The sequence below is a fragment of the Lichenostomus cassidix genome, unplaced genomic scaffold, assembly GCF_008360975.1.
Source record: "Lichenostomus cassidix isolate B80296 unplaced genomic scaffold, HeHo_3.0 HiC_scaffold_449, whole genome shotgun sequence".
NCBI classification, from domain to species: domain Eukaryota; kingdom Metazoa; phylum Chordata; class Aves; order Passeriformes; family Meliphagidae; genus Lichenostomus; species Lichenostomus cassidix.
This window is the reverse complement of record NW_028147398.1, coordinates 1-23,006: the sequence shown is the minus strand read 5'-3', so window position 1 is coordinate 23,006 and position 23,006 is coordinate 1. Positions and strand designations below refer to the sequence as shown.

At 38.4% G+C, this 23,006-nt stretch overlaps 1 protein-coding gene across 1 annotated transcript; it reads right to left on the bottom strand.

Moving 5' to 3' along the window:
* Positions 1-12,231: 12,231 nt before the first annotated feature.
* Positions 12,232-18,419, bottom strand: LOC146423254 (uncharacterized; the record flags this gene model as incomplete). The annotated part of the gene is made up of 4 exons (XM_085044983.1): positions 12,232-14,842; positions 15,301-15,479; positions 17,003-17,223; positions 17,637-18,419. Coding segments are annotated over 4 exons (1,210 nt in total), but the record flags the coding sequence as incomplete, so codon positions are not given.
* Positions 18,420-23,006: the final 4,587 nt, after the last annotated feature.

Sequence of the window (23,006 nt, the reverse complement as noted above, 5' to 3'; positions counted from 1 at the left end):
CTAGACACAGAAATTTGTCTTGTGCTCTTTCATGCTTCTTTGCTCTTGCTAACAAAAGCTTTTCATCAAGACGCCATCATGTGCAGCAAGATCACTGAATGCACTAAACAGTGGTGGTAGATAGAAGTACTTGTATGGGGCATCGTGTATGGGGTCAAGGCTGAGAAGAAAATAAAAAGTGAAGCGATTTCTGTAAAGGTTTTTTTGGCATGTTTGTAGGTAGGGTTGATAACTGCAAGCTAATAATTAATTGTCTCTTTAAAAATTTTTATTGTACCTAAAAAAGGGGGGGCATTTTTGCCAGTCATTGAGATAATGTGTGAATGAAAATAGACTGAGTAAGTCTGAAGAGAATGCTGTTACTGTATTCCTCAACAAAACTTGATAGGCATTGTGGTGGTAACAGCCATAGTGTGAAAAAATAAAGAATTTTATCAGTGGACTTCCCTTAACACCATTTTCCTTTCCCAGGCGAGAGAGTCACACAATGCGAAAAAAAAAAATTATAAAACACTTGTGTTACAAAGAAAATACATTATTTAAAAATAACCTTTAATTATATTGTTTACAAAATAAAATCTTTCTCAAAAAAGAACCATTATAGTGATTGTTATGTATATAAGAAATAAATCCAAATGATGAAAAATATCTTAGAAGCTGCTTAATAAGTTGTGGAATTTACTTTTATTAAAGTATTCATGTGATAAAAAGACAGAGAAAGAAGAGGATTGGTATTATAGAAATTAAAGTATATGAAACAAGACACCATCTTCATTTTGGCCAGGACAAGGGATTAGAGTCATACTTGAACTAGATAGTATACATACCAACAGGGAGCAGGTGCTCCTTCTCGCTTGACTGAGCTGCTTGTGTCACCACTTGATAATCCCCCAAGTTTCAAGGGGGCTGAAAGCGTGTGGGCTAATGGCAATGTCATATTTTGAAATTCTCCTATTAACTCCACTTGTTCTATTTTTTTTCTTATGTTGGAAGAGAAGATAGTGAAAGTGGGTTTTGCAATATTTGACAAAACATGCCATGGTCTTGAAGCTTTAATTATTCTTTGTGTTATGTTGTTGCTGTAGTACCCGGATAAATGCTGGAAAAATGCAGCATAGACACAGATCCAGTGGCAAGCAGAGAAAGCATTTATTGTTTACAACTTCTGCTTATATGTGCTAAAATGCCATGGGTGATTGGTCAGTGGTCACCCACCTCCTGGGGTGATTGGCTGAAGTCCTACAACGCACAATTCCAAACACTCCCTGCCTTAAACCCAAACAGATCAGGAAAACAGCAGGTGTGCAAAATTCATCTCATTGTTTTTCATAGCTTGCATGGGAAAAGAAAATCTGGTAAAACCTGTAAACCCTATAGTACAGAACACACTGGACCTACTATTCTCCAAGTACACAAAATTAACCATTGGGGATTTAAGTCCTTCAACTTTTGTGAAGAAAATTGACCGTAAATTCTTGAAATGTCTTTTGTTTAATTTGATGCTGTAGTTTATTTACCACTACTTCAGACCAAGCTAGATTTGTGAGATTGGTATGTCATGCTATATTATGTCCATACATGCATCTCCCTTCCACTACTGTACTTCAGTGCTTACTTAGTCTTATTTAAACAGTAGCACAGCTTTGGGTTTCTTCATAAACACTATTAATAGTTAATTTTCACTCTATGACTTAGCTTTTCTGCTGCATCCACAAACCTTACTTGGATGTCATTTATCGCTACTTTAATATAAAAAGAACATTTTGATGCGACCTCTACATCTTTGCTCCTTGTATTGTGTCCTTATCCTAAAATGTTACCTTGTTTCAAGATCCTCAGTCATGCCCATGTTTTCAGAGTGCTTGGATTTAGTGCAGTCTATCATTCTTTTTCACTAAAAAAACCCCTCATTTCCCCCTTAAACCTTTCTCAATATCAGTAGAAATGTATACCGATGTATCAGTGACTCACCTTATGAAAATTTCAGTTTGATTTTAACTTGCTTTAAATCAGTTCAATTCTTATTTTGAGTATGTATAGGGAAGAAAACAGTTTTCAAAAGAAGCAATGATGTCATTCTGAGGAAAACAGATGGTCCCGTTGGGTTGGGAATAAGATTTCCTCAGTGTTTAGTGGAATTTAGGGGAAAAATACATGAAGCAGGTAAGCATACAGTGGTGTCATCCCCAGCATACACATCAGCACTGCCCCACTGTTTTCCAGGTAGCCCAAGTCAAAGGCTAGATCACCACTTTTGGAGGCTAAAGAAAGGCTTTCTGTGCCATCAGTTCACTTTTTGTGTCTATTTAGCATATCATTCTCCAAAAGAATTTTATAATAAATACAATTAAATAATTTATATAAATCAATTTGTATAATTGATATACATAATAATTGAAGTACTTAAAATGGCAAGCCCAGCCCCTAAAACTTGTGACTTTCTGACATGCAAAGGAAAAACTGGCATAATTTGGGACTACTAAACTCTTTATTAAACCATAGAACTGTCACAAGGTGGAGAAGAATAGCTAATCTGTGCATTAAGATGTGTATTTTCTTGTTGTAGTAGTATTGAAGGTTAAAGGATTGTTTGGTTTTCGGGGGTTTTTTTTTGAGTTTTCATTTATTTTGGAACAAAGGTCATCTTTCTAAACGTCACAACATACAAATGAAAATAAGTAGTTGAGTCAGAAATTTAGAATTAATCTATGGAAGAATTTAGAGTGGTTTTTCTTTTCATGAATTACTAACAACTGCATGGTAATACTTATGGAGGTTCTTTCTTATTCTTGGTTTCTTGGTTTGTTTACTTGAACAAAACCAGAATTTTAGAAAAGGAGTATGAGGGCAAAAGAGGTGATTAATTTCTCCATGACATAGAGAGTGTAGGTTATTTTCTTTAAGGAGGGCTGTAAAAACAATTAGAACATTCAAAGCTCTCTTTTTTTTTTTTAACTCAAAAATTAAAAGCTTTTCTGTAGGTAAATTATAGTTCTGTATGAACTTTTAAGAACAAAAGCAATGGAAACTTCCATGACAGAAGTGTGTGAACATTCCCACAACAAAAATGAGTGTGAATGGTATATTGCCATGAAACCTTCAGCCTGATGTTTTCAGAGGAAAAAAAGAGAATTCCACAGTATTTTTATCGTAGTACTAGTCAAACAATGAACTGACTGCTTTATCATATTAGAACATCCAAAGTATTCTTTTCTGCGTGTTTCTCTGAAATTATTAAAGACACTGTTAGTCTTTCATACATGGAAAAACTCCAACCAAGGCATAAACTTGGAAGGAAAATATTTTGAGATCTTCCCAGGGTGGACTGAGGAAACAACATGGAAAGTAAGGAAAACAATAGATTAAATTCTGACCCCCTGAATTTAACAGAAAATCTGCCAGTAAGTTTATCTAAGTATTGATACTGCTAAGAAGGACATGGTGTAATCATCATTATGCTCCATGGACACTGAGCTGCTTTGATGTCCATGTCAAAATATTACACTGAATTTTATATTGTTTAGGGAGTAAGTGTGAACAAAGTGAGGAATACCTTCTTGTGCACAGAAAAAAGTAAGTAATTTGGAATCACCATCTTAGAAAAGATGCTGCACAAGGAGAAGTGATAGAATTTTAGAGGTTCTGACTGGCACAAGAACAGAGAATAGAGAACAATTAGTCATGCTTATATAAAAAGAAATGGGCATAAAATAAACCAACAGCAGCAGACAGAGAGTGCTTTCTAAAATTTAAACAAAAAGATACTCTTACCATAGGATGATTGGAATACCAAGTATGCATGTTAAAAATTAATAAAGAAATTCATGGATGAGAGGTCTGTCAAGCAGTATTAAGCACTAAGTATGAGAAGCAGCCTCCAGCTCAGAAGGCCCCTAAGCAGGGGAGTGCCAGAATGGACAGGATTTGCAAGGGAAGATTGTTCAGCTTTCCCGGTTTTCCAAAAGATTTGCTGTTGGCACTAAAAGGTCAATACAGGAAGCTGTACAGTCATTCATTAATTTCTCTTGCTATCTTTTAGTGAGTTGAGATCAGTATGCCTGTTCTAGGACATCAACAAAGGCTGGATTGTTGATTTGATGGTGTTAGAGGGCAATCTTCATGATAAAGGTGAATTTCTTCTGGCTCAGAAGACTGATTCAAAGTCATCTACATTATTTAAACCTAGCATATGGACTGCATAAAGAATCCTGAGCATTAAGGGCTGTCTAGCAGCATAGAAGAGGTTATTTTTACATTATAATGAACAGTACAAACAGGAGAGCTTCATCTCTCAAAACAGGCCTTAAGCCCATACCCAGGAGCACAAAAAGTTGCCTGTTATTTCAAAACAAGGAAAAAGGTAGCCTTAATGCTTCCATGTGTTAAGATTTGATGAATCTAATTTTCTCAATTCAAGAAACAGACTGATAAACTGGAGTGGGTTCAGGGGAGGGTCAGCAGGGTGTCTGTGTCTGTAAGACTTGTTTTGTGTGGAGAGGGGAGGGAGCTGAGCTTGTTCAGCCCACAGAAGAGATGGTAGTGGGGCCCCAACAGCAACCTGGCAGGGAGGCTGTCCACACAATGGAGTCAGTGGGGCACAGCAGGAGAAGAGACAGTAGATTTAAATTAAAATATGAGGATCTGACTAGATATATGGAAGAAGAAAAGTGTAAGGATAATTAACCAGTGGAGCAAGTAGCCCAGATAGGATTTGCAACATCTATTCTTGAAGGTTTACAAAATTTGACTGATAAAACCTTGAGCAAACTGGTCTGGATTCATGGTGACCCTGCTTTGAGCAGAGGTTGGACAAGAAAATTGTCAAGAGTCATTTCCTACCTGAACACGTCAGTGATTAATGCCACTGACACAGCAACTGTATTTAGATAGAAGATAAAATTTTAGAGAATGTGAAGGAAATAATTATTCTCAGCAATTGCACCAGGCATTGAATAGTAGGGCAATAGTACAAAGCAATATCCCAGAGAGGAAGAATGGCATAAGAGTATGACTGCTGACTGTTTTGTCATTAAGGCCTTTTTAATTAGTAGTGGCATAGCAGTATTGACCTCTGTACTTTTGATTTCACAGAAAAGCATATTATTTTATTTTCTGCCATTTTTTTCCTATCTAAAAGGTATAGTCTGTGACTATGTGGATCATTTGTCAGTTCAGTTGTCAGTGAATACAGATACAAACAAACACTGCTCTGTATATGCCTGTAACCTGAGACAAAAATTTTTTAAACACATAGAGTCAAAAGAACTGATTCTAGCACTGGAACAGGTTTCCTAGAGAAGTTGTGGAGCCACAATGCTGGCAGTGTTCAAGATCATCTTGGATGGGGCGTTGAGCAGCCTGGTCTAATGCAAGGTGTCCCTGTCTATGGCAGGGGGATCGGAGCTAGATGATTTAAGGTCCCTTCCAACCCAAACCATTCTATGATTCTAAACAAACTGTGTAGAGCCAGGCATGTGTATGTACATAGTGAGGAGCAATCTCAGAATGTTGTGTCAATATTGAAAGTTCTGGCTTGTATAATGTTTATTCTACAGACCCAAAGGAATGCTACGGCTTCAAGCTACTGCTAAGACTTACCCAGTCATGGAAACGGCAGAGATGGACACGTGTTACAGTAATACTTTTTCTTCTATGCTTTTGACAAGGGATTTAGTTCAATGTACTCTTCCTGTTTAATTTATTTCCTGCAGGCAAACTGGTTTCCTATTTGGGTTGCAGCTGAATTATCATTGGAGGAGGGAAGGGAAACAGCCGTCATTAACAGAGTAAGAGTGATATCGAAACTCACTATTTTGTAATCGATGATTCAAATAAATAATTTTTAATTCATTAATAATTGCAAAGCACTGCGATTTTAGGTGTAAAAATCCTGTTTAAGTGTCAGAAGCCTTGCTTGGCGATTATAGATTCGGGGCATTTTCCCCTCTCCTCCACCAGAGGGCTCCCGCGGTGCAGCTCTCCAGAGTCCTTTCCATGCAGGAGGTTTGCCAGAGATCTCAGGAGAGACAAATCTCACAAGAATTACTTAGAGAAATTTTGCATTTCCGCTGAAGTTTTAGCATAGCAAGAACTTCGGGAACTGGTGTGTTATATATGTGTAATATCTTTTTAAAGTTAAGTATATATCAACTTTAAATCCAATTTTTCAAAACTAAAATGGGTTCTTCCAAATTTTTTTTTTTTTTTTGTCAAGCTCTGTCACTATTGACGGCACCATAGCTTTCCAAAGCATTCAAGCCTATCATTCAGTGCCATCATAAAAGTTCCCATTTCTGTAGATATGCACAACTGGAGCTTACCTAAACTCTGCTATTTCTTCACTACATATTGAAGAAATAATTCTTTTCTATTATTGTATGACTAACTTATCTAAAACATTCTTTCCAATATTTGCAACCGCAGCATTTTCATTCTGAATGCTGATGAACTTGGTAATTCAAGAAGAGATAGAAAATAATAATAAATCTGGTCCTGTTGATCTTTTCACCTTCATCTTCCAGTCTGTTGGTCTCTTATTTTTTGCATGACAGACATGCTAATTAGAGTTTGTACAATCCTGTCTCTCTTCTATGTACCCACAGACCTCAGTGACTGTTCTCCTTCCTCCATTCCAGCAATTATTTTGCTTTATCATGTGTGGTTTTACGTTGATGACCTTTGAAGCCACAGCCATTGCAGATGTTACCAGATTTTATTCCATTTGGGTTTTAATTGTGCTGACTTTTGGCATTGTTCAAACAAATAATACACTAATAATGTGTTGAAAATATGAGCACGTTCTTTAAACACACCTGATATCCAAAGGATAGGTTTGCAAACAAATGTAAAGCATTAATTTTTGTTGTTACTAGCTATTTTCTCCTTCACAACAGGAGCTCTCTAGATATATCTATACTGTTTCTTGAGAGTATTTGTGTGAATGCCACTAGAATCAGACTGTTTCTGTACATAAAGCAGGTCTGTAAGCGAAGTCTCAGTGCACATTTTTGTATGAGAAAGCAGCTCTGAATGATAATAGTGACTAATCAAGTATTTTTGAAAAATAAGCAGTTACAAGTTAGCTGAGGCATTGCTAAGCAACTTCAAAATTTGTCTGAATACTACTTTTCTCATTCCAGTTTTCCAGTTGTCAGAAAAATAATGTTCGCACATGTATTTAGAAAATTCCCTTAAAATTTAGAGATTGCTCAGCTGGCCTGTTGCAAAACTATCACATTACTGCTAGATAAACATCTGTAAATGGAACACAAAGCTTTGCTTTCCTCAGCTAGAAAACATTGTGAGTAGCTTGCTGTTGACATGAAAATGATTGAGTAGGAAATAATGGTATGTCCACTTTTGTAGGGTAATTTAGATTGCCCAGGAAAAATGGTGATACAGTGAAATCAAATATAAAGTTTCACTTGCAGGAGCAAATACTGCAGGACTAACCTTACTGAGCAGTATACAGCATTTTGGAAAGTTGAAACTTTTTAAGAGAGGTAATAGCTTCACACACACACTGGGATGGCTTAGAAAAGATGGCATTTAACAGAAAGAAATGCTAAGTAGCAGTAGTGTAGCTGCATTGCTGCTTTATATGGTATTGATTGTGTAACTATGCCATTGTGTTAGCTTCCACCATCCAAGCATTCTGCTTGCTAATTGATGTCAATGAGCAGGAATGGTTCCCAAAAAAAGACTGGAACCAACCAACCGAAAAACACACCTCCCACAAAACCACAGTGCTTTGTAGCAAAAATTGTAGCAAAACAGATTAAATGAAACAAAAACTCCTCAATCCATCTTCGTTATTCAGAAAGAACTGAGAATAGCCGAAGTTTGTCCACAGAAATAAGACTCCTGATACCATAAGGGTATTCAACAGTTGAAGGAATATCATAATCCAAGCAAGTGGTCTCTTTCTGGTGTATTTCTTTTTTAATTGTCCTCTGAGGATCACTGAAAGAACTGGTCATACTTTCTGTTTAGAGTGAAATCCTGGCTTGACTGAGGTCTCCAATACTCCTAACTCCCAACAACAGCAGCTAAGTGAAGGTAATAGATAGCAGGTGTGACACTGGCCCAAATGAAGTCTATGCCAAAGCATACACTGACTTATGAATTCAAAATTTCCTAAATAAAAACTCCTAAATAAAAAAACCTTACCAACACTTCCCATACTCAGCAGAAAAACAGAGGTGTTTCAGTTGCACTGACTTTCTAGTTCCCTTTTGCTCATTCACTCCAGTGAGATCATAGAGTGGAGCTATACAGCAGTGGCATCCTGCAAGCAACACAGGAGAGAACAACCATGGGCTAAATAAGAAAATCTGACAGCAAAAGCCAAGGTCATTAATGGAACTGGGATCACTCATGTGGGAGACAGTTTATTTCAGGAAAAATAGTAAGGAAAGGAATGACAAAAATTTATTTGTAGACAAGGTTTTTAAAATATGTGTAAAAATGTTTCAGTTTTTAAGTGAACCATAGTGACTTTTTTCCCCAGTGCTACTTAGCAGAAATTAAGTTGATGAAGCTATTTTCAGGGTGCTTTCTCATTGTGTTATTTTACTATTAAAGGGTATTCCCTTTATTTTCTTTTTTTTTCCTGTCTTGCGGTGTTCTTTTTCTTAATGCTGACAGGTTTTCTGTAAATCATTGTCAAACGCACTTCTCAACTCTCTCAAAGTTATGAAGACATTTTAATACGTATTTTAAGTTCAGAGAAAAGAAGCTTAAATATGGGGGAAGATGGGGAAATTATGGCTCCCGATAATTATGGCTTAATTATGATTAAATATTTCTTAGGCATCCAAAGCATATCCCTTGGCTACATCAGAGAAGTGAGATCCAATCCTGAATTCAGTCTGATTTATAGACTTTTTTTGTCCATGCCCACTTACACATCTGGAATGAACCATATAATCATGCTTCACTGTTGTCTCCATTTACTGATAAATGGAAAAACTTATAGGACTTTAAAACTGATAACATTAAAAAAAAAAGAACTGCCTTGAATAGTACTATACACTGGAAGAGGCTGAATTAATCTGGTTGCAACAAGATTAGCTTGTGTTTCATTAACAAAGAGAGGAAAAGGAATCTAGCTCAATCCATTTGACTACCCTATATCAAATGGTACTATCTTAATTTTCACTTCTGTTTCTTTCTTTTTGTCTTACTGCCTCAGCTCCTGACTCTCACAGGCAGATAATTCAAAGATAGAGTAAGAAATCACTAAATTAATTTGGTGTTTTATTTTTTAGATGTCTTAGTTTACAGGGGTGACCAGTGATAGCCTTCCATGTGTTAAATATCATCCTATCTCTTGCTCCTTTTCCTTGTATGGTTTTTCTTGCCTTTTCTCTCCAGTCTGGAGACAAGCTGTCATCACGCAGGCAAGACAGAGGATTGGGGAGTTTGATGGGACAGTGCTTGAACTCAACATGATGGCAATGACATAGATTGGGAAGTATTTAAGACTTCTCAATTAACTCATTACATGAGAGAAATTATAGTAAGGTGGGGATCTGAGCAGTTATGTACCTGTGAGTACTGCCTGAGACCATCTAAAACACAAGTGGAGAATGCTCTTTTACAAACAGTAATGTTTATCTTTAATACTCTGATAAAACCACAGGCGTGGAAGTCCTCCACTGAAAATACTACTAAAATTTTTATGATCTCTTAGATAATAAAATTAGATTGTATTTAAAAAGGATATGCACACCTTTGCTGTAGACTGAGGTAAGTTTGCGTTAATGAAACTCTTAAGGAGAGCTGCTCTGAATGTGAATGGAGGGACCTTATGTAGATGTAACTGAAAATTCTTAGTTAATCATGTCTGCTGCAGGTAATGCTTGTGGAATATTCATTTAAGTCCTCTGTACATAGAATTTGACTCTATTTACTAGTGTCAGTCCAATTTACTTTGTGAACAATTTACATAATTGTAAATTTGTGTTGTAGTAGTGTAGGTAATTTTTGTAGTTAATTTTTAGCCATAAAAAGTATATAAATATTCCTAAGTATGTAAGATCACCTTATCTAAAGGTATTTAAAAGCTGTGCTGGTCCTAAAGTTTATTTAAACTGGTTGAAAGTCCACAGATTCTATAAAACCTTTTACCATGTACAGATTCAGTTCAGAAACTAAGGTGTCAGGTTGAAGTTACGAACACTGTCACTCTAAAATCAAGAGAGACACTTGTAAAGAACAGTTAATCTCAAATCTGTATTTCCTAAGGGAAATTACACCTTTAGTTTAGACATCTCAGGTGCCTCACACGACTTGTGGTCAGATTTCCCTCCACTTGCTGTTTGCTAAAGTGTAAGCAGGAACATAAACTCACTTTCACAATTCCCTTGGCCTGAACTAACTCATAATGTTTAAAACTAGATTTAAACTTGTGATTAAATTACTTTTCGTTTAGCAACTCCGCAGTCGTCACACCACAGGAACACATAAAATCAAGTTAATATGTGTAATCCTTTGTTTTGTAACTCCAGAAGTGTGCTTGGATGTAGACAGCTTCTTTCCCTGTGCACTGGGAACACTTCTCCAGAGGTTTGCTGTGATGTACCACAGGCAGCCATGGGATACACTCAGACTCCCACTGATTTATGTAGCAAAGTTCAATACTAGGGAGGGCTCTGAAGGAGGCCTGCCAGATTTGTCATTTGGAACTAGGCTAGGCTAATTTGGCAGTCAAACCCAGGTTCTGATTGCAAGAAATAATTCTGTGGGAATGATAAACCCTGTGTAAGAACAAATGTGTGCCGCATGCAAGCTCTTGGTTTTGGTTATGTGTTCTTCTCATTACAGGCCTTCTGTGGTTAGGGGATTTTTTTTGTTTGTTTGCTTTGGGTTTTTTTTTACTCCTGCCAACAGGCTTAGTTTGTTTCAGCAATTTTTTTTTCCAATTTTATTCTCCAGGAGTCAAATCCTCTTTTAAAGTAAATTTTAAAAACCCCTAAAGACCAGTGAAGTATCTGTAACTTATTAACAGCTCCTTAAAGAAGAAACCTCTATTCTAAGTCCTGGGAAATGGAATAATATTGCAATAGGAGAGATAAGCTCAGTGTTGCTGATGAGTGTTTGATCAACTCAGTCCTGTAACAGTTTGTGAGTTCTTATCTTTTCACGAATCTGACCTTTTAGTTTTAACACATGAACCAAAATCACTTCTTCACAAATAGGTTTGAAAGCATGTCAAGCTATGATTATTCATACTAAAAAAAAATATGGACAAACAAAATTTTATTACAAAAAAATGCTTCTTTGTGAAAACTGTCTTCCCCTTGTAGAAGCCCAGAAGATAAAGAGCTAATGTATATGTCTCATGCACTGATAGTGATGGAGGCATCCAAGGGCTGATGGTAATAATACACTGTGAGAAAGAACAAGATGTGGCAGGAGAAGGGGGGGTGCATATGGAAGTGGGGCAGCAGTTTTCTGGGAAAAACGTCCTCGTTTTGGCTCCTGGAGGTAAGCACAATGCCATACAGTGCTGGCACTGGAGTGAGGTCAAGAAGCTGGCATGGACTGTGAGGGAGGATCAAAACCACCCAAGATCCCTGAAGCCCTCTGACCCATTTCTGGAAAGGTCTAGAAGAACGAATTGCACATGACAACTAATTTACTTACAAAGCAAGAAACTTATGTCTAGGGTGGGGAAACTTACCTTCAGAAAAGCACCTCCACGAAGTCTGGGCACATCAGCTGGATTAATGCTGGAGCCAGGACTGGTGAACGCTCTCTTTCTTTCTACTTTTTTTTCTCTATCCCCCTCTCTAATTCATCTCTCTCTCTGTTCACTTTCACCCTGCCTCCTTTATCCAAAACCCACTGTCATGTGCTTATACAAGGAGGTTAGAATGTGAAAATTCTTTTCACATGGAATTATAGCCTCACTAAATAGTTGCAGGATGCCACTCTAAGCTGTCTGAACATAGTTGGTTCCAGCATTAATAATTGGATCCAACACAATTAATCCATGGTTGATTGACAAGATTAAGTACACAATTAAAATAACCAACAAGGTATATCTGGATTCCACTTACCAGGAAAGGGTAGAAACCAAAGCAGTTCATAGTGACTCCAGGCTTCATCAAAATGGCATGTTCATGCTAAATCACTTGGTCTTGATCCAAAATTAAATTTCTCCTTTGTGTACAAACCAGATTTGATGTGCCAAAAATAAATAAATTAGAGATTGAGGCAAATGTAACTCTTGATACATTACATGGCTACATTTATTTTAAGATCCTACCATTTATTTAAATAGAGGCCTTTCTAGGAGTTAGCACTGGATTTTGCATTCCTAGTAAACAGTAAAATTTATTTGAATCGCTGTGCATAAACATACAAATAGTCATGCAAACATGGTCTGATAGGTTCTTCCTTTGGACTGTCATTTTCTATTAGTGTTGAAATTCTCAGCTTCCAAAAATACATATATGCACAGGGTGGCATAGGATGTTGACTTGCAACATATAGGTCAGTAGGCTGGTTTAGAGGGCACGTGACAGCCAGATCTTTTTTTCTCTTTCTGCATGTACTTCTGTCTTACTTCTAGCTGAAGCCTTTTAGATGCTATTGAATTCAGAGTTCTTTTACATCGGAGACCATACCTAGATAGCTCTAGGCAGACATCAAGCTTACATAAATCTGCAAAAGTACTAACTTAAAAGTGTAATGGTTAAACCCTGAGACTATTACTCCTAGATGACAGGCAAATAAAGTATGCGAATATAGAGATACATATTAAAAACCCACGTATTATGACTTTCTATGTTATTGTGCCTATTTATTCAGCAACAAATATGAATAAAATACTTGTCATTTTATTATTTCATTTTTATGTTGCTTGAGAGTATGGAAATTGAGCATTAAAGTAGCATAATAGTAAATAGCACTGCATGAACTCAGAATCCTGGATGTGTTAATATAATTGTAGCTACTATGTTGATAAAACTAATAGTCGTAACACATCAGTTACCAGTTAGTATGGCACATGCCAATTTATACACGTTACTTTCTGAAGATTTGAAACTCTTTGTAACTGGACCTAAAATTGGGGGTTTTATCATGGTAGTATTCTATTTGTAAATAATATTTAGGCTAATTAGCCAGCTAGAAAGGACACAACAGTAGGAGACACTGTCTAATGCTGAGACTTGAAAACTCTTAGACGTATTTGTTACAATTTAATATCCATGCTTCATCTTGCTCAAGTTAAAACAGGCATAGAGTATTTAGCCTTCTGAGCTGAAATAATTCTCCTCATTAAGCCTGCAGGTCTCATACAGCCTAGTCTATTCGTAAGATCTTAAACTTTGCTGTTGGCATGTTTGCAACTGGCAAATATAAGCAATGTATCAGACATTGATTTATTTACTTTGAAATGTCTGCATTTTGAATTAAAATGCCACTAATAAAAATATGAAACATATTAGGACCAGATAACACTAAACATTGTGAATTATGCAACATCTCATATTATGTTTTTGAGATTGGGTTTACCACTGGCATTGGAATTGAAGATAAAGTACATACCTTTCTTTTCTTTTTTTTTTTTTGTTGCTGTACCATTATATTTACTAGCAATTGGTTATTTTAAGACATGTTGTAAAGTGTCAAAGAGTGGAGAAAATGCCTGAGCCAAGAAAACAAATACCACAAAAGTATAGTGATAAGTATTCTCTCTTTTTTTTTTTTTTTTAGGTTTTTTGGCCCCTCTACTGAAAATCTGAGCACTGCTTAAGTATGCAGTAGAAGAACTAGCAGTTGGGTTTTTTTCCTCTTTTTGTCTCCTATAGCAGAAACGAAGTGACATCCAGCTCTTCTGTTGGCTTTGCTGCTTAGGAGTGCTTAGTATGTGTGCACATGCATATAAATAATTCCCTTTTCATGTAATTTTTGCCAAAGTGCCCTCATTTGAGTGACATTTTTGCTCCATTTACATCAATGTTAAAATCTCCATTAACTTCCCCAGGGCTGGGATTCCACCTGTTTTGTCTAAGTTCACTACAGTTCAGTCCCATGTATTTAAAAGCATTTATATTTTAATTGCTTCACTGGAATGCAGTTGTCGTGACCAGCAAATCTTGCAGAGGGCAGAAAGGATCATCTGGCAAGGAACAATGCCACATAAGGGCTTACACAACGGAACAGAAATACTGAGCACTACATTCAGTGAGAAACAGCATGGTAAGGGGCGTTTCAAATTAATGTCCTTTTACAAAATACTTTTCAAGTAGGATACTGCTGCTTTTAAAGAGTTTTGTCCAAGTTTACAGCTTCATTCCTGCATATGTGTTGTAAGAAACACAAGTTTAAAATGTGGGTCTAACAAGATGGAGACAAATCTGTTAACACTGCACAGACAGAGTGAATTATGCAACTTGGCTGGTTTGGATAGCTAATCATGACAAAAAAAGAAACAAAGGGTGAAAGTGAGTGTTAACAGTAAAGAAAAACTTTCTACAAAAATAAGTTAGTGCCTTAGCCCCCTGATTGTCTCACCTTTTCCCCTTGCATCTTGCCTGCAACTGCAGCTGTAGTAAAAGCTGTTCAGTGGAGCAGTTTCCCTTGGCGCAGAGATGGAACCTTCTCTGCATGTCTGTGCTAACTATGGCTTCAAACCTAAATTTCTCTTCTTTCTGCTTCTTGGGAGTTTTTGTCTTGACTCTTTCCTGGATCCAGCTCTAATTCTGTCTTCTGTGTGCTTTAGCTAAACTCAGATAGCTGGAAAAATGTGTTACTGCAAAGATAAAATGGGATATCATCCACTTGCTGCTGGTGCTCCAGCTTAGATCATCAGTTTTTCCAGTACTTCCTGGATTTAAAGCAGATAAGACAATGTATAGACATTTTCTGTGGAGTGCATCAGTAACTGCAGGTGAAGAAGAGTTCGGGTGTTTGGGATTTCTAAGCTGTTTATGGCAACAATACATGTTTTGCCAGCTGTGGCTTTGCTTCTTATATTATGGGAGGCAGAGGGAAGCCATTCTTTGGGGGTCATGATAACGGTTTTTAAACAGTAAGGTTTTTCTTGTTCCCAATTTTCATGTCACTAGTCATTCAAACTGTTTTTATTAATGTGAACAGTGTTGTCCTTAAATGCATATGATGGCAGTCCCTCATGTGGTGCTTCTCAACTAGTATAAATCACTGTAATTCCTTTGATTTATGTGAACTGGAATAATCCCGTTTAGTTGAAGATCTGGCCCAGAGTACAGGAAGCATACGTGTTAGTCAGGGAAGGTTGTAGCAGTTTCTAATTCTTCTACTTACTGCTTTTATGCAGATGTGGAGTGTTTCTTGAAGTGGGCATGGTCCAAATAAGGTATGTAATTTTCCATTTGTAGTGTCAATATCTTGGTAAGTGAAGCAACATTCTTGGTTTAGGAATTGTTTCATTATTGCATCACAGGAAATGAAGACCCTATTTGGGTCTGGACTTTGAAGCAATACTGAAATTTTAAGAGACAGAAATATTTCTTTAAGGATGAACTGATTGTATGTGCAAATTCTTATGCAACTAAAATTATTAGCTACTTCAGAATTTATATTTTATTGAAATTAATGAGACTGTTTATATTCATGTAAGGCAGATGAATCCAGGTACTTACTACATGTAAAATGGAGTAAAAAAAGGTTTTTTTAGTATTTTGTAGCTTGAAAGAGCAATGTGAAATGCAATTTGTCTCAAATAAAAAAATGATGATGCCTTTCATTAAGGACAGAGCTTTTACAAGGGTCTTTCAACTGAGGATCTCACCACTCTGCTTGAAACACAGAATTAGGGCTCAACACTGAAGCATTTATCAAATGAACAGTCTGAAGGAGAAGAAGAGTGCTCTGAGGATTTGTCAGCTGTGGGATTGGGCTCTTGCACCTCACCCTGAGAGGTAAGACAGCTTTACTTTCTATAATTTACAGAATGAGCAAGCAAGAAGTGTGACTTGCCTAAAGTTACACCACAAGTCTGTGGCAAAGCTGTGGAATAAAACACCCTAGCAGACATGTACGTAAGCTGCAATTTCATCTTTCTCTTGTGATTCTAAGTTGGGAAGAACAACAACTGTTTTGAAATTCAAACCAGGAAGATAATCATGTCTTTCCATGTGATTTGTTGGTTATCCTGGCTAGTTATCTTGACTGAAATGAGGAAACACATTCCAAAATCTAGTGAGTGGGTGGGAGGATTTGAGGTATGGGAGTTGGGGCTAGAAAAAAGTTTACCCTATGAATTTTCTGATCTGAAGACCAATTGGCTAAATTGATGTTAAGCTGATAAATTTTCATATGACCACCTTCCTTTTTTCTCTTGTCAGAATGATTCAACAAGAAAAAGATAAAATATGTCTTGGATATATATATATATAAAAGACATATATTTTATTAAAGCCCTGCTCTGTCTTCTGTATATCTGTTTCTAGTCATTTTACTTCTCTCCGTCCCTCAATCTGGATCACATGTTTAAAATGCAATACGCAAACCTGCCACAAGCATACTTGGAGAACCTGACAAAAGTGCAGTTTGGCACACAGATAACATCCAGTGGCAGTGCTCAGTCTCACCATTTCATCACAGACAGGTGATACTACAAGTGCAAGAACATTCAGGTTCACAAATGATAGATTTTAAAAGGCAAACCAAATTTCAGTAATTCACTGTGCATTACAGCATCTGTGCCATAAATAGGTGTACTCTCTTAGTTTCTTGTCTGACTTATTTTTAAATTTATGGTGAAGCATATAAAAGTACATAAAATTAATGTATGCTTCCACTTAAAAGATAAAAGCTAGTTCCTGCCAGCGTAATAATGTACATAATTGGTTCTTTACAGCTAGAAACCAGATACTTTTTCATTCAGGCATTCATACCATGGCAGTCTAATTTATGGAACTGTCGGGGGGGGGTGGGGGGAGGGAGCTTTTCAGAGAGGGAGGGAAAAGGAGAAAAAAACCCCAAACATTTCTTACATTGTTACCTGACTTGGGATATACACTTATGATTATGTAAAATCTGCATCTGGGTGTCTGCTCTTTCTTGCAGAGTATTCTGTGTTCACTGAGTGGGAGGGTCACACTGTGTGGGACTAATAAGGACAGAGCTGCATCCCCCTCTAACATTCTTTGGAGACTCACTCCAGCAACTCCTCGGCACCACAGCAGTGCTGTACGGGCATTTTCAGTGCTTCTGGGGGACAGACTAATAAAAAAATTAAAGGTAAGCCACTCATTACTTGTAGTCAATTATCTAAACATCATATATATGCACACTCACACGCACTAAACTATTCCTGGCTTGTTTTGTGGTATTTTTGTTCATGAGGTTTTGATTTCCAAAATTGCCATTTAAGTTTATCAAGGTTAATATTACCTATGTCCATATAAACATGATGTATACCGTAAGTTTGTAATGTACTGCAATCAGCCTGTGCTATAGTATTCTGCTCGTGATGGTGTAAATACATTATACATGCTAGTAGGTGACTATATGCATATGCTAAGATATGCTAATAAAAACAGCCCTACTAAATGAGCAGTAATTTACAAAACTGATTAAACTGTTGCGAGTTGCCACAATGCTGATTTTGCATATATTTACATTTAAAAACCTACCTCTTAGCGTGCGTGTCCTTGCAATTAGCCGGCGTGCGGGGTGGCCGCCTGCAGTTGGCGGGAGCGCGCTGGTGAGTGAGCAGCGGCACGGGCGGCAGTGCCCTGCGGGGAGAGGGCAGCGCTCTCGGGCACAGCCGGGGATGCCGCGGGCCAGCTCGCGGCCGCATGGGGCCAGCTCGCCGCCCCGGCCCGCCGCGGCCCCTCACCTGCCGGCCCGGCGCAGGTGCCGCCGCAGCGCCCCGCGGCACCGGGGCCGCCCCGCTCGCAGGCGCCGCCGGCCCGGGCGGGCTGCTGGCCCCGCTCCGCCCCGGGGCTGCGGAGGAAGCGGCGGCGGGCTCCTGCCCCTCGCTTGCTGCCCGGGCTCCCCTGGCTCCCGGCGCAGCAAGCAGGGGCCGGGGAGACGGGAGGGTCGCGGTGCCGGGAGCTCGGAGCGGGGCCGGGGCGAGGCGCGGAGCTGAGGGCCCGAGAGCGGGCTCGGGCGGCGGGGCGGGGGCGCTGCCCGGTGCCCGCCCAGCCGCGCCGGAGAGCTGCCCGCTCGCTTCCCGCCCGGAGTGGTGAGCCCTCCCTCCGGCAGACGCGGCTCGATCCAAGAGAAACGAAGCTGCCGGCGCTGCCGAGTTAGAGTCTTTGCTGCCCAGGGCTCGGGTCGCTCCACAGGCGCCCCGTGGGCTTCGGCGCGCAGGTTGTGCGAGGAGCGGAGCCTCGTGGAGCAGCCGGCGGCAGAGGAGCCAAGCCCGGAGGTGCGGCGGCAGCGAGGGGGTGGCGGTGTTGGTGATCAGAGCCCTTGGGAAAGCCAGACCTCTGGGGCGGCAGCTCTACTGAATTCCCGATGCCTGCTTGTAAAGCAGGTGCGGGAAATTAAATGATAATGTATTTGAACATGTATTCGCTTTGCCGCTGGTGGGAATGCCAGAAAAGTTAATCATTATGTGGTTGCTGTCACTCCATGACAGAATAGCTCTGATGATGAATAAGGTGCCTTGCGAAAATAATTATAAAAATTGCATCTTAGGTGTGTGATTTGCTTTTCTTAGGAAAAATGTGATTAGAAAAATATTAGATGTTTTCTGTGTTTCATTAAATTCATGTGTATTTATACATGGCAGTTGGCTTAGAAGAAAGCTTTTATCCTCTAATGACAGTACCAGCTTATGTTGTTGAAGCTAGACTGTCCTTTTGTGAGATTTAAAGTAGAAACTCAAGATAGGCTGCTCCAGGCACTTTGCAAGGTGGAGAATTACCGTATTTTGGATTCTTTTGTGGTTAAACTCAAACAATTGCATGTTGCCTTTGCTCAATTTGAAGACTACTTCAGCAGTCACTGGAAATGTTGTGACATCAGACAGTTTAGCTAATATATTGAAAAGTGAAAAATAATTTGGGGAGAAATAGAAAAGAAAATTAGTAGTTCCTAACAAAATGAAAATTCAGTGCCTTAATAATTAATATTTCTGAGTTAGTACTTCTAAGATGTTTCTTCTGAGTTTATTAATAAAGAACTAAAACCAAGTATATTTATAATTTATTTCTAGACTGACAGAAGTCTCTTTTTTGTAGCTCCTTAAACAGATAAATTATACACTTTCATGTAACTAGCGACTTCCTCTTCACAGTTACAGAGTTCTTGTTTGCAGTTTTCTGACAGAGTGAGGTGAGAAGAATAAGATGAGATTGTTCTAAATATGCTTATTTTTTGTTTCAGATTTGTAGCTGTTTGTTCCCATGTGTCCAGGGGGAGATGAAGTACACTGGATCCTGCATAGTTTGGCTTTGTATGGCAGTCATCCTCCTTCCTGTTTCTGCTTCTGTGGCTGTCAGTGACCAGACAGGTACTTCCACTTTTCTTGTCCATCACAGACCAAAGGCATAAATCTCAGTACTGAAAAATTTTTAGCAAATAACAACAGTACATTGAAAATAAAAAATATGAACAGATAAAATTATACAAGATTATTTTAAATCACTTTTCTGAAACATCCTAAATTTGAAGCAGTTCCAAAGCAACCTTTCTGCTTCCTGTGCTTGGGAGATTCATGTTTGAAGGTAGCTGTAGTTCCTAGAAGTCTTGTTCTGTACTTTTCCTAATGTAGCAAACAAGATTATAAATCAGAGCTTGCAAAACTTCTGTGAAAAAAATCATGTGGCTTTATCAGAGCAGACTAGTTATCACATTGACCTAAACTAATGTTCATGTTAACCACACCTATACTTAGTCTAACCCCTAGACTGGGTTGTACGTTTCATACAGGCATAATTAAAAAAAACCCTTCTTCCTAAGACGATGGGGGAAAGGAATATAGTGATACTGTTTAACTTAAAAGCTGTTATCCATCTTCTGCAAACTTTCTTATATTTCTGGTTTTTTCTTTCTTTTACTTTCCATGTTATGTAGTGTTCTCTCTTAAACTCTACATTAACTCTCCAGAATGTGATAAATTCTGTCTTAAAGACACAACACGCTTGTCAAATAAGGAACATCAGTTTTCTAGAACTGTTCAGCCTCATCATGTACTTCAACTTACTATAATTTTCCTGCAATTATTAACAAGGGGAACATGCTTATTGCTGTTTAAATTGAGTTGGGTCTTTTTCTCAAAAATGAAATTAATTCTTAATAATGCTTTTCCTTTCCAGAAATCTTATGAAAGATAATAGAAACTAAACATACACAAAAACTTTGCATCTCAATAACACATTTGAAACTCAGGCCCAAGAAATTAAAAAAGTCCATGACTAGGATAATAATCCTTTTACTACTCTTGGAAACCACAGGTAGTAATAATGAATAAATAATAAATGTAATGTGTGGGCTCTGAGGTAATAATAATGCATTGTGAAGAGTCTGAATTTAAGTCAAAGTCTTTTTTCCCCTTATATTTTTAGGGCAGTGAGGCTAAGTGCTCTACTGATTAATTATTCTTAACCCCTCTGAGAGGGCAAGCCCCTACATCATAGCTGTGAAATCATTCTGTCAGAAAGAAGCAAAATAGGTTTTATTCTCTGTCATTGCCCGGTGGTGGGTTGCAGAAGGAAAGTTTTTAAAATGCTGAAATGGTGTGAGAGCAGAAGGTTCCCTAACTATAAGTTGAAAAATGTTAAAACACAATTTCAGGAAGCATTGTCTCTTTTTCTTTTTTTTTTTTCTTTTTTTTTTTTTTTTTTTTTCCCTAATGAAATGATGCCTTAGTAAAAGTTGGGCCAGCCACAGAAGAGGTAGCAGATACACGTTTTGTTGGCAGTTCAGTGTATCTCAGCTGTGCATTAGATTCTGTTAGAAGTTTGTGGCTAAGCAGCCAGCAGTGAAGTTGCAGTTTTCCTTAAACTGATTGCCACAGATGGGTCGAATATGGGTCCAATCGAACTGCTAGGAAGAAGAGGAGAGATTGAACCTCTCCTGTGAGTATCTGACGGTGTGCAGTTCTTTGGTTTGTGGTGGTACAGACAGATGGTGAGGAATAACAAGTAGAGAAGTTCCAGCTTGAGCAACTCTGCCAACAGCAGGTGTGTGAGTTAAGCCCAGAGTTAATAACAGTTGATAACAGGAAAGAAATTCTACTCGAGTTTGTAGGGATGGTTACCATCCAAAAAAGAAATAAAAGTTATGGGCCAGGAAGCAGGAGTTTGGAAATAATGAACTCAGTAACACAGCAGCAGTAAAAGTAGTATAGATCTTTCTGCCGGCGTTTTGTTAATCTGCCCTATTCAGCTGAGCCAAGTACTCCGTGTTGCAAAGCTGTCTTGTTCCAGTTTTATAATTTGTTTGCAGGTGAATCTGTTACAAATTGGATATGTGCTTACTTCAAGAAGAGAGTAATAGCTAAAGGTTTTTTTGGTTTTGTGTCTCCATTCAGTCACTCTTTCTTGGGCCTTTATTCTCTGCTATGTACCAATCCTGTTTGAATCAGCATCTGTCCTTCAATATCTGCCTAGACTATCTTTTTGCATTTGTTCCTTCAACAACATATGCATAGCATTTATTTCTCACTCTGCTAATATGAGAGGTTTTCCAACAAAGCACATTTAGATGGGATCTGGGATGTATTTGATGATGGGATCTGAAATGTCTCACCTGATCTACTTGAATCTAAAGGAATGGCTTCAAATACATGGAAAAGTGTAAATTAGAGTAAATTTGAGAGTGGTGAGGGAAAGAAGTGTGTTTAGGGAAGGACTAACTTGTGTGCATATGAAGGGGAGAGCTTTCTGAGCAGGCATACTGAATATACTTTGTGACTTATTCGTTGGGTCAGTATTGTAATGAGTAAAAAAAGAGGCTGAGAGAGTATGCTGGATCTTATCAGAGAAGTCCTCCTTCATCTCTGCCTGTGCCAGTAACCATTAGATTCGCATCAAGGGTTTATTTCAGTTCTCACTTGTCCAGAGGTTTTGATATGCTGAGCGTTCGTTAGAAGGAAGCACTCACTTCTCATGACGGAATATAGCAAATCTGAGGGGAGAGGGTTCAGGAGTTTTCCACAGGCATATTTTTGATCTGACTTCAAGAATATTTTCTTCATGTTGTCAACTTATTATTACTGGGAATGTTTGGCGTTTGAGTGTAGACATGAGCTCTTTCTGTAGTGACGCACGAAATTCTAATTTGATCATTCCTGAATGCTTTTTGTCAAGAATATTAATACTTTGTCTCATTCCCATATCAATGCTTCTTTTTCAACTTTCTTTTACAATTACTGGTTTTTTAAGTCACTTGCTAATCCATGAAAAATGTAATATAAACAAAGTCCTGGGACTGTCAGGCATGGTGAATTGCCATTGCCTTTTGACATGGAATGTGTTGTGAAAAGTATTGGCTATGGATCATAACTTTAGATAGGCACTTTAATCCAAATACAGTGAGTGGTTTCAAGTATGCAAATCAGTTCAGCTTTTTGGTTTTGATGTTTTAGTACAGCTAGATACTTTTTAAAATCAAGATAATGAGTCTACAGTAACTCTAATATATAATGTATTCATATTCCTGATATTCTCATCCAACCTGGCCTTGAATGTTTCCAGGGATGAGGCATCTACCACGTCTCTGGGCAACCTCTTCCAGTGTTTCACCACCATCATTGTCAAGTCTAATCTAAATCTAACCTCTTTTAGTTCAAAACCATTACCCCCTGTCCTGTCACAACAGGTCCTGATAAAAAGTTTGTCCCCATCTTATAGGCCTGCTGGCTGGAGGGCTGGAGTAAGGTCTCTGCGGAGCCTTCTCTCCTCCAGGCTGAGCAGCACCAACTCTCAGGAGAGATGCTCCAGCTCTCTGAGCACTTTTGTGGCCTGCCTTTGCACCTGCTCCAGCAGATCCATGTCTTTCTTGTGTTGGGGCCCTGGAGCTGGATGCAGTACTCCAGGTGGGGGAGGTCT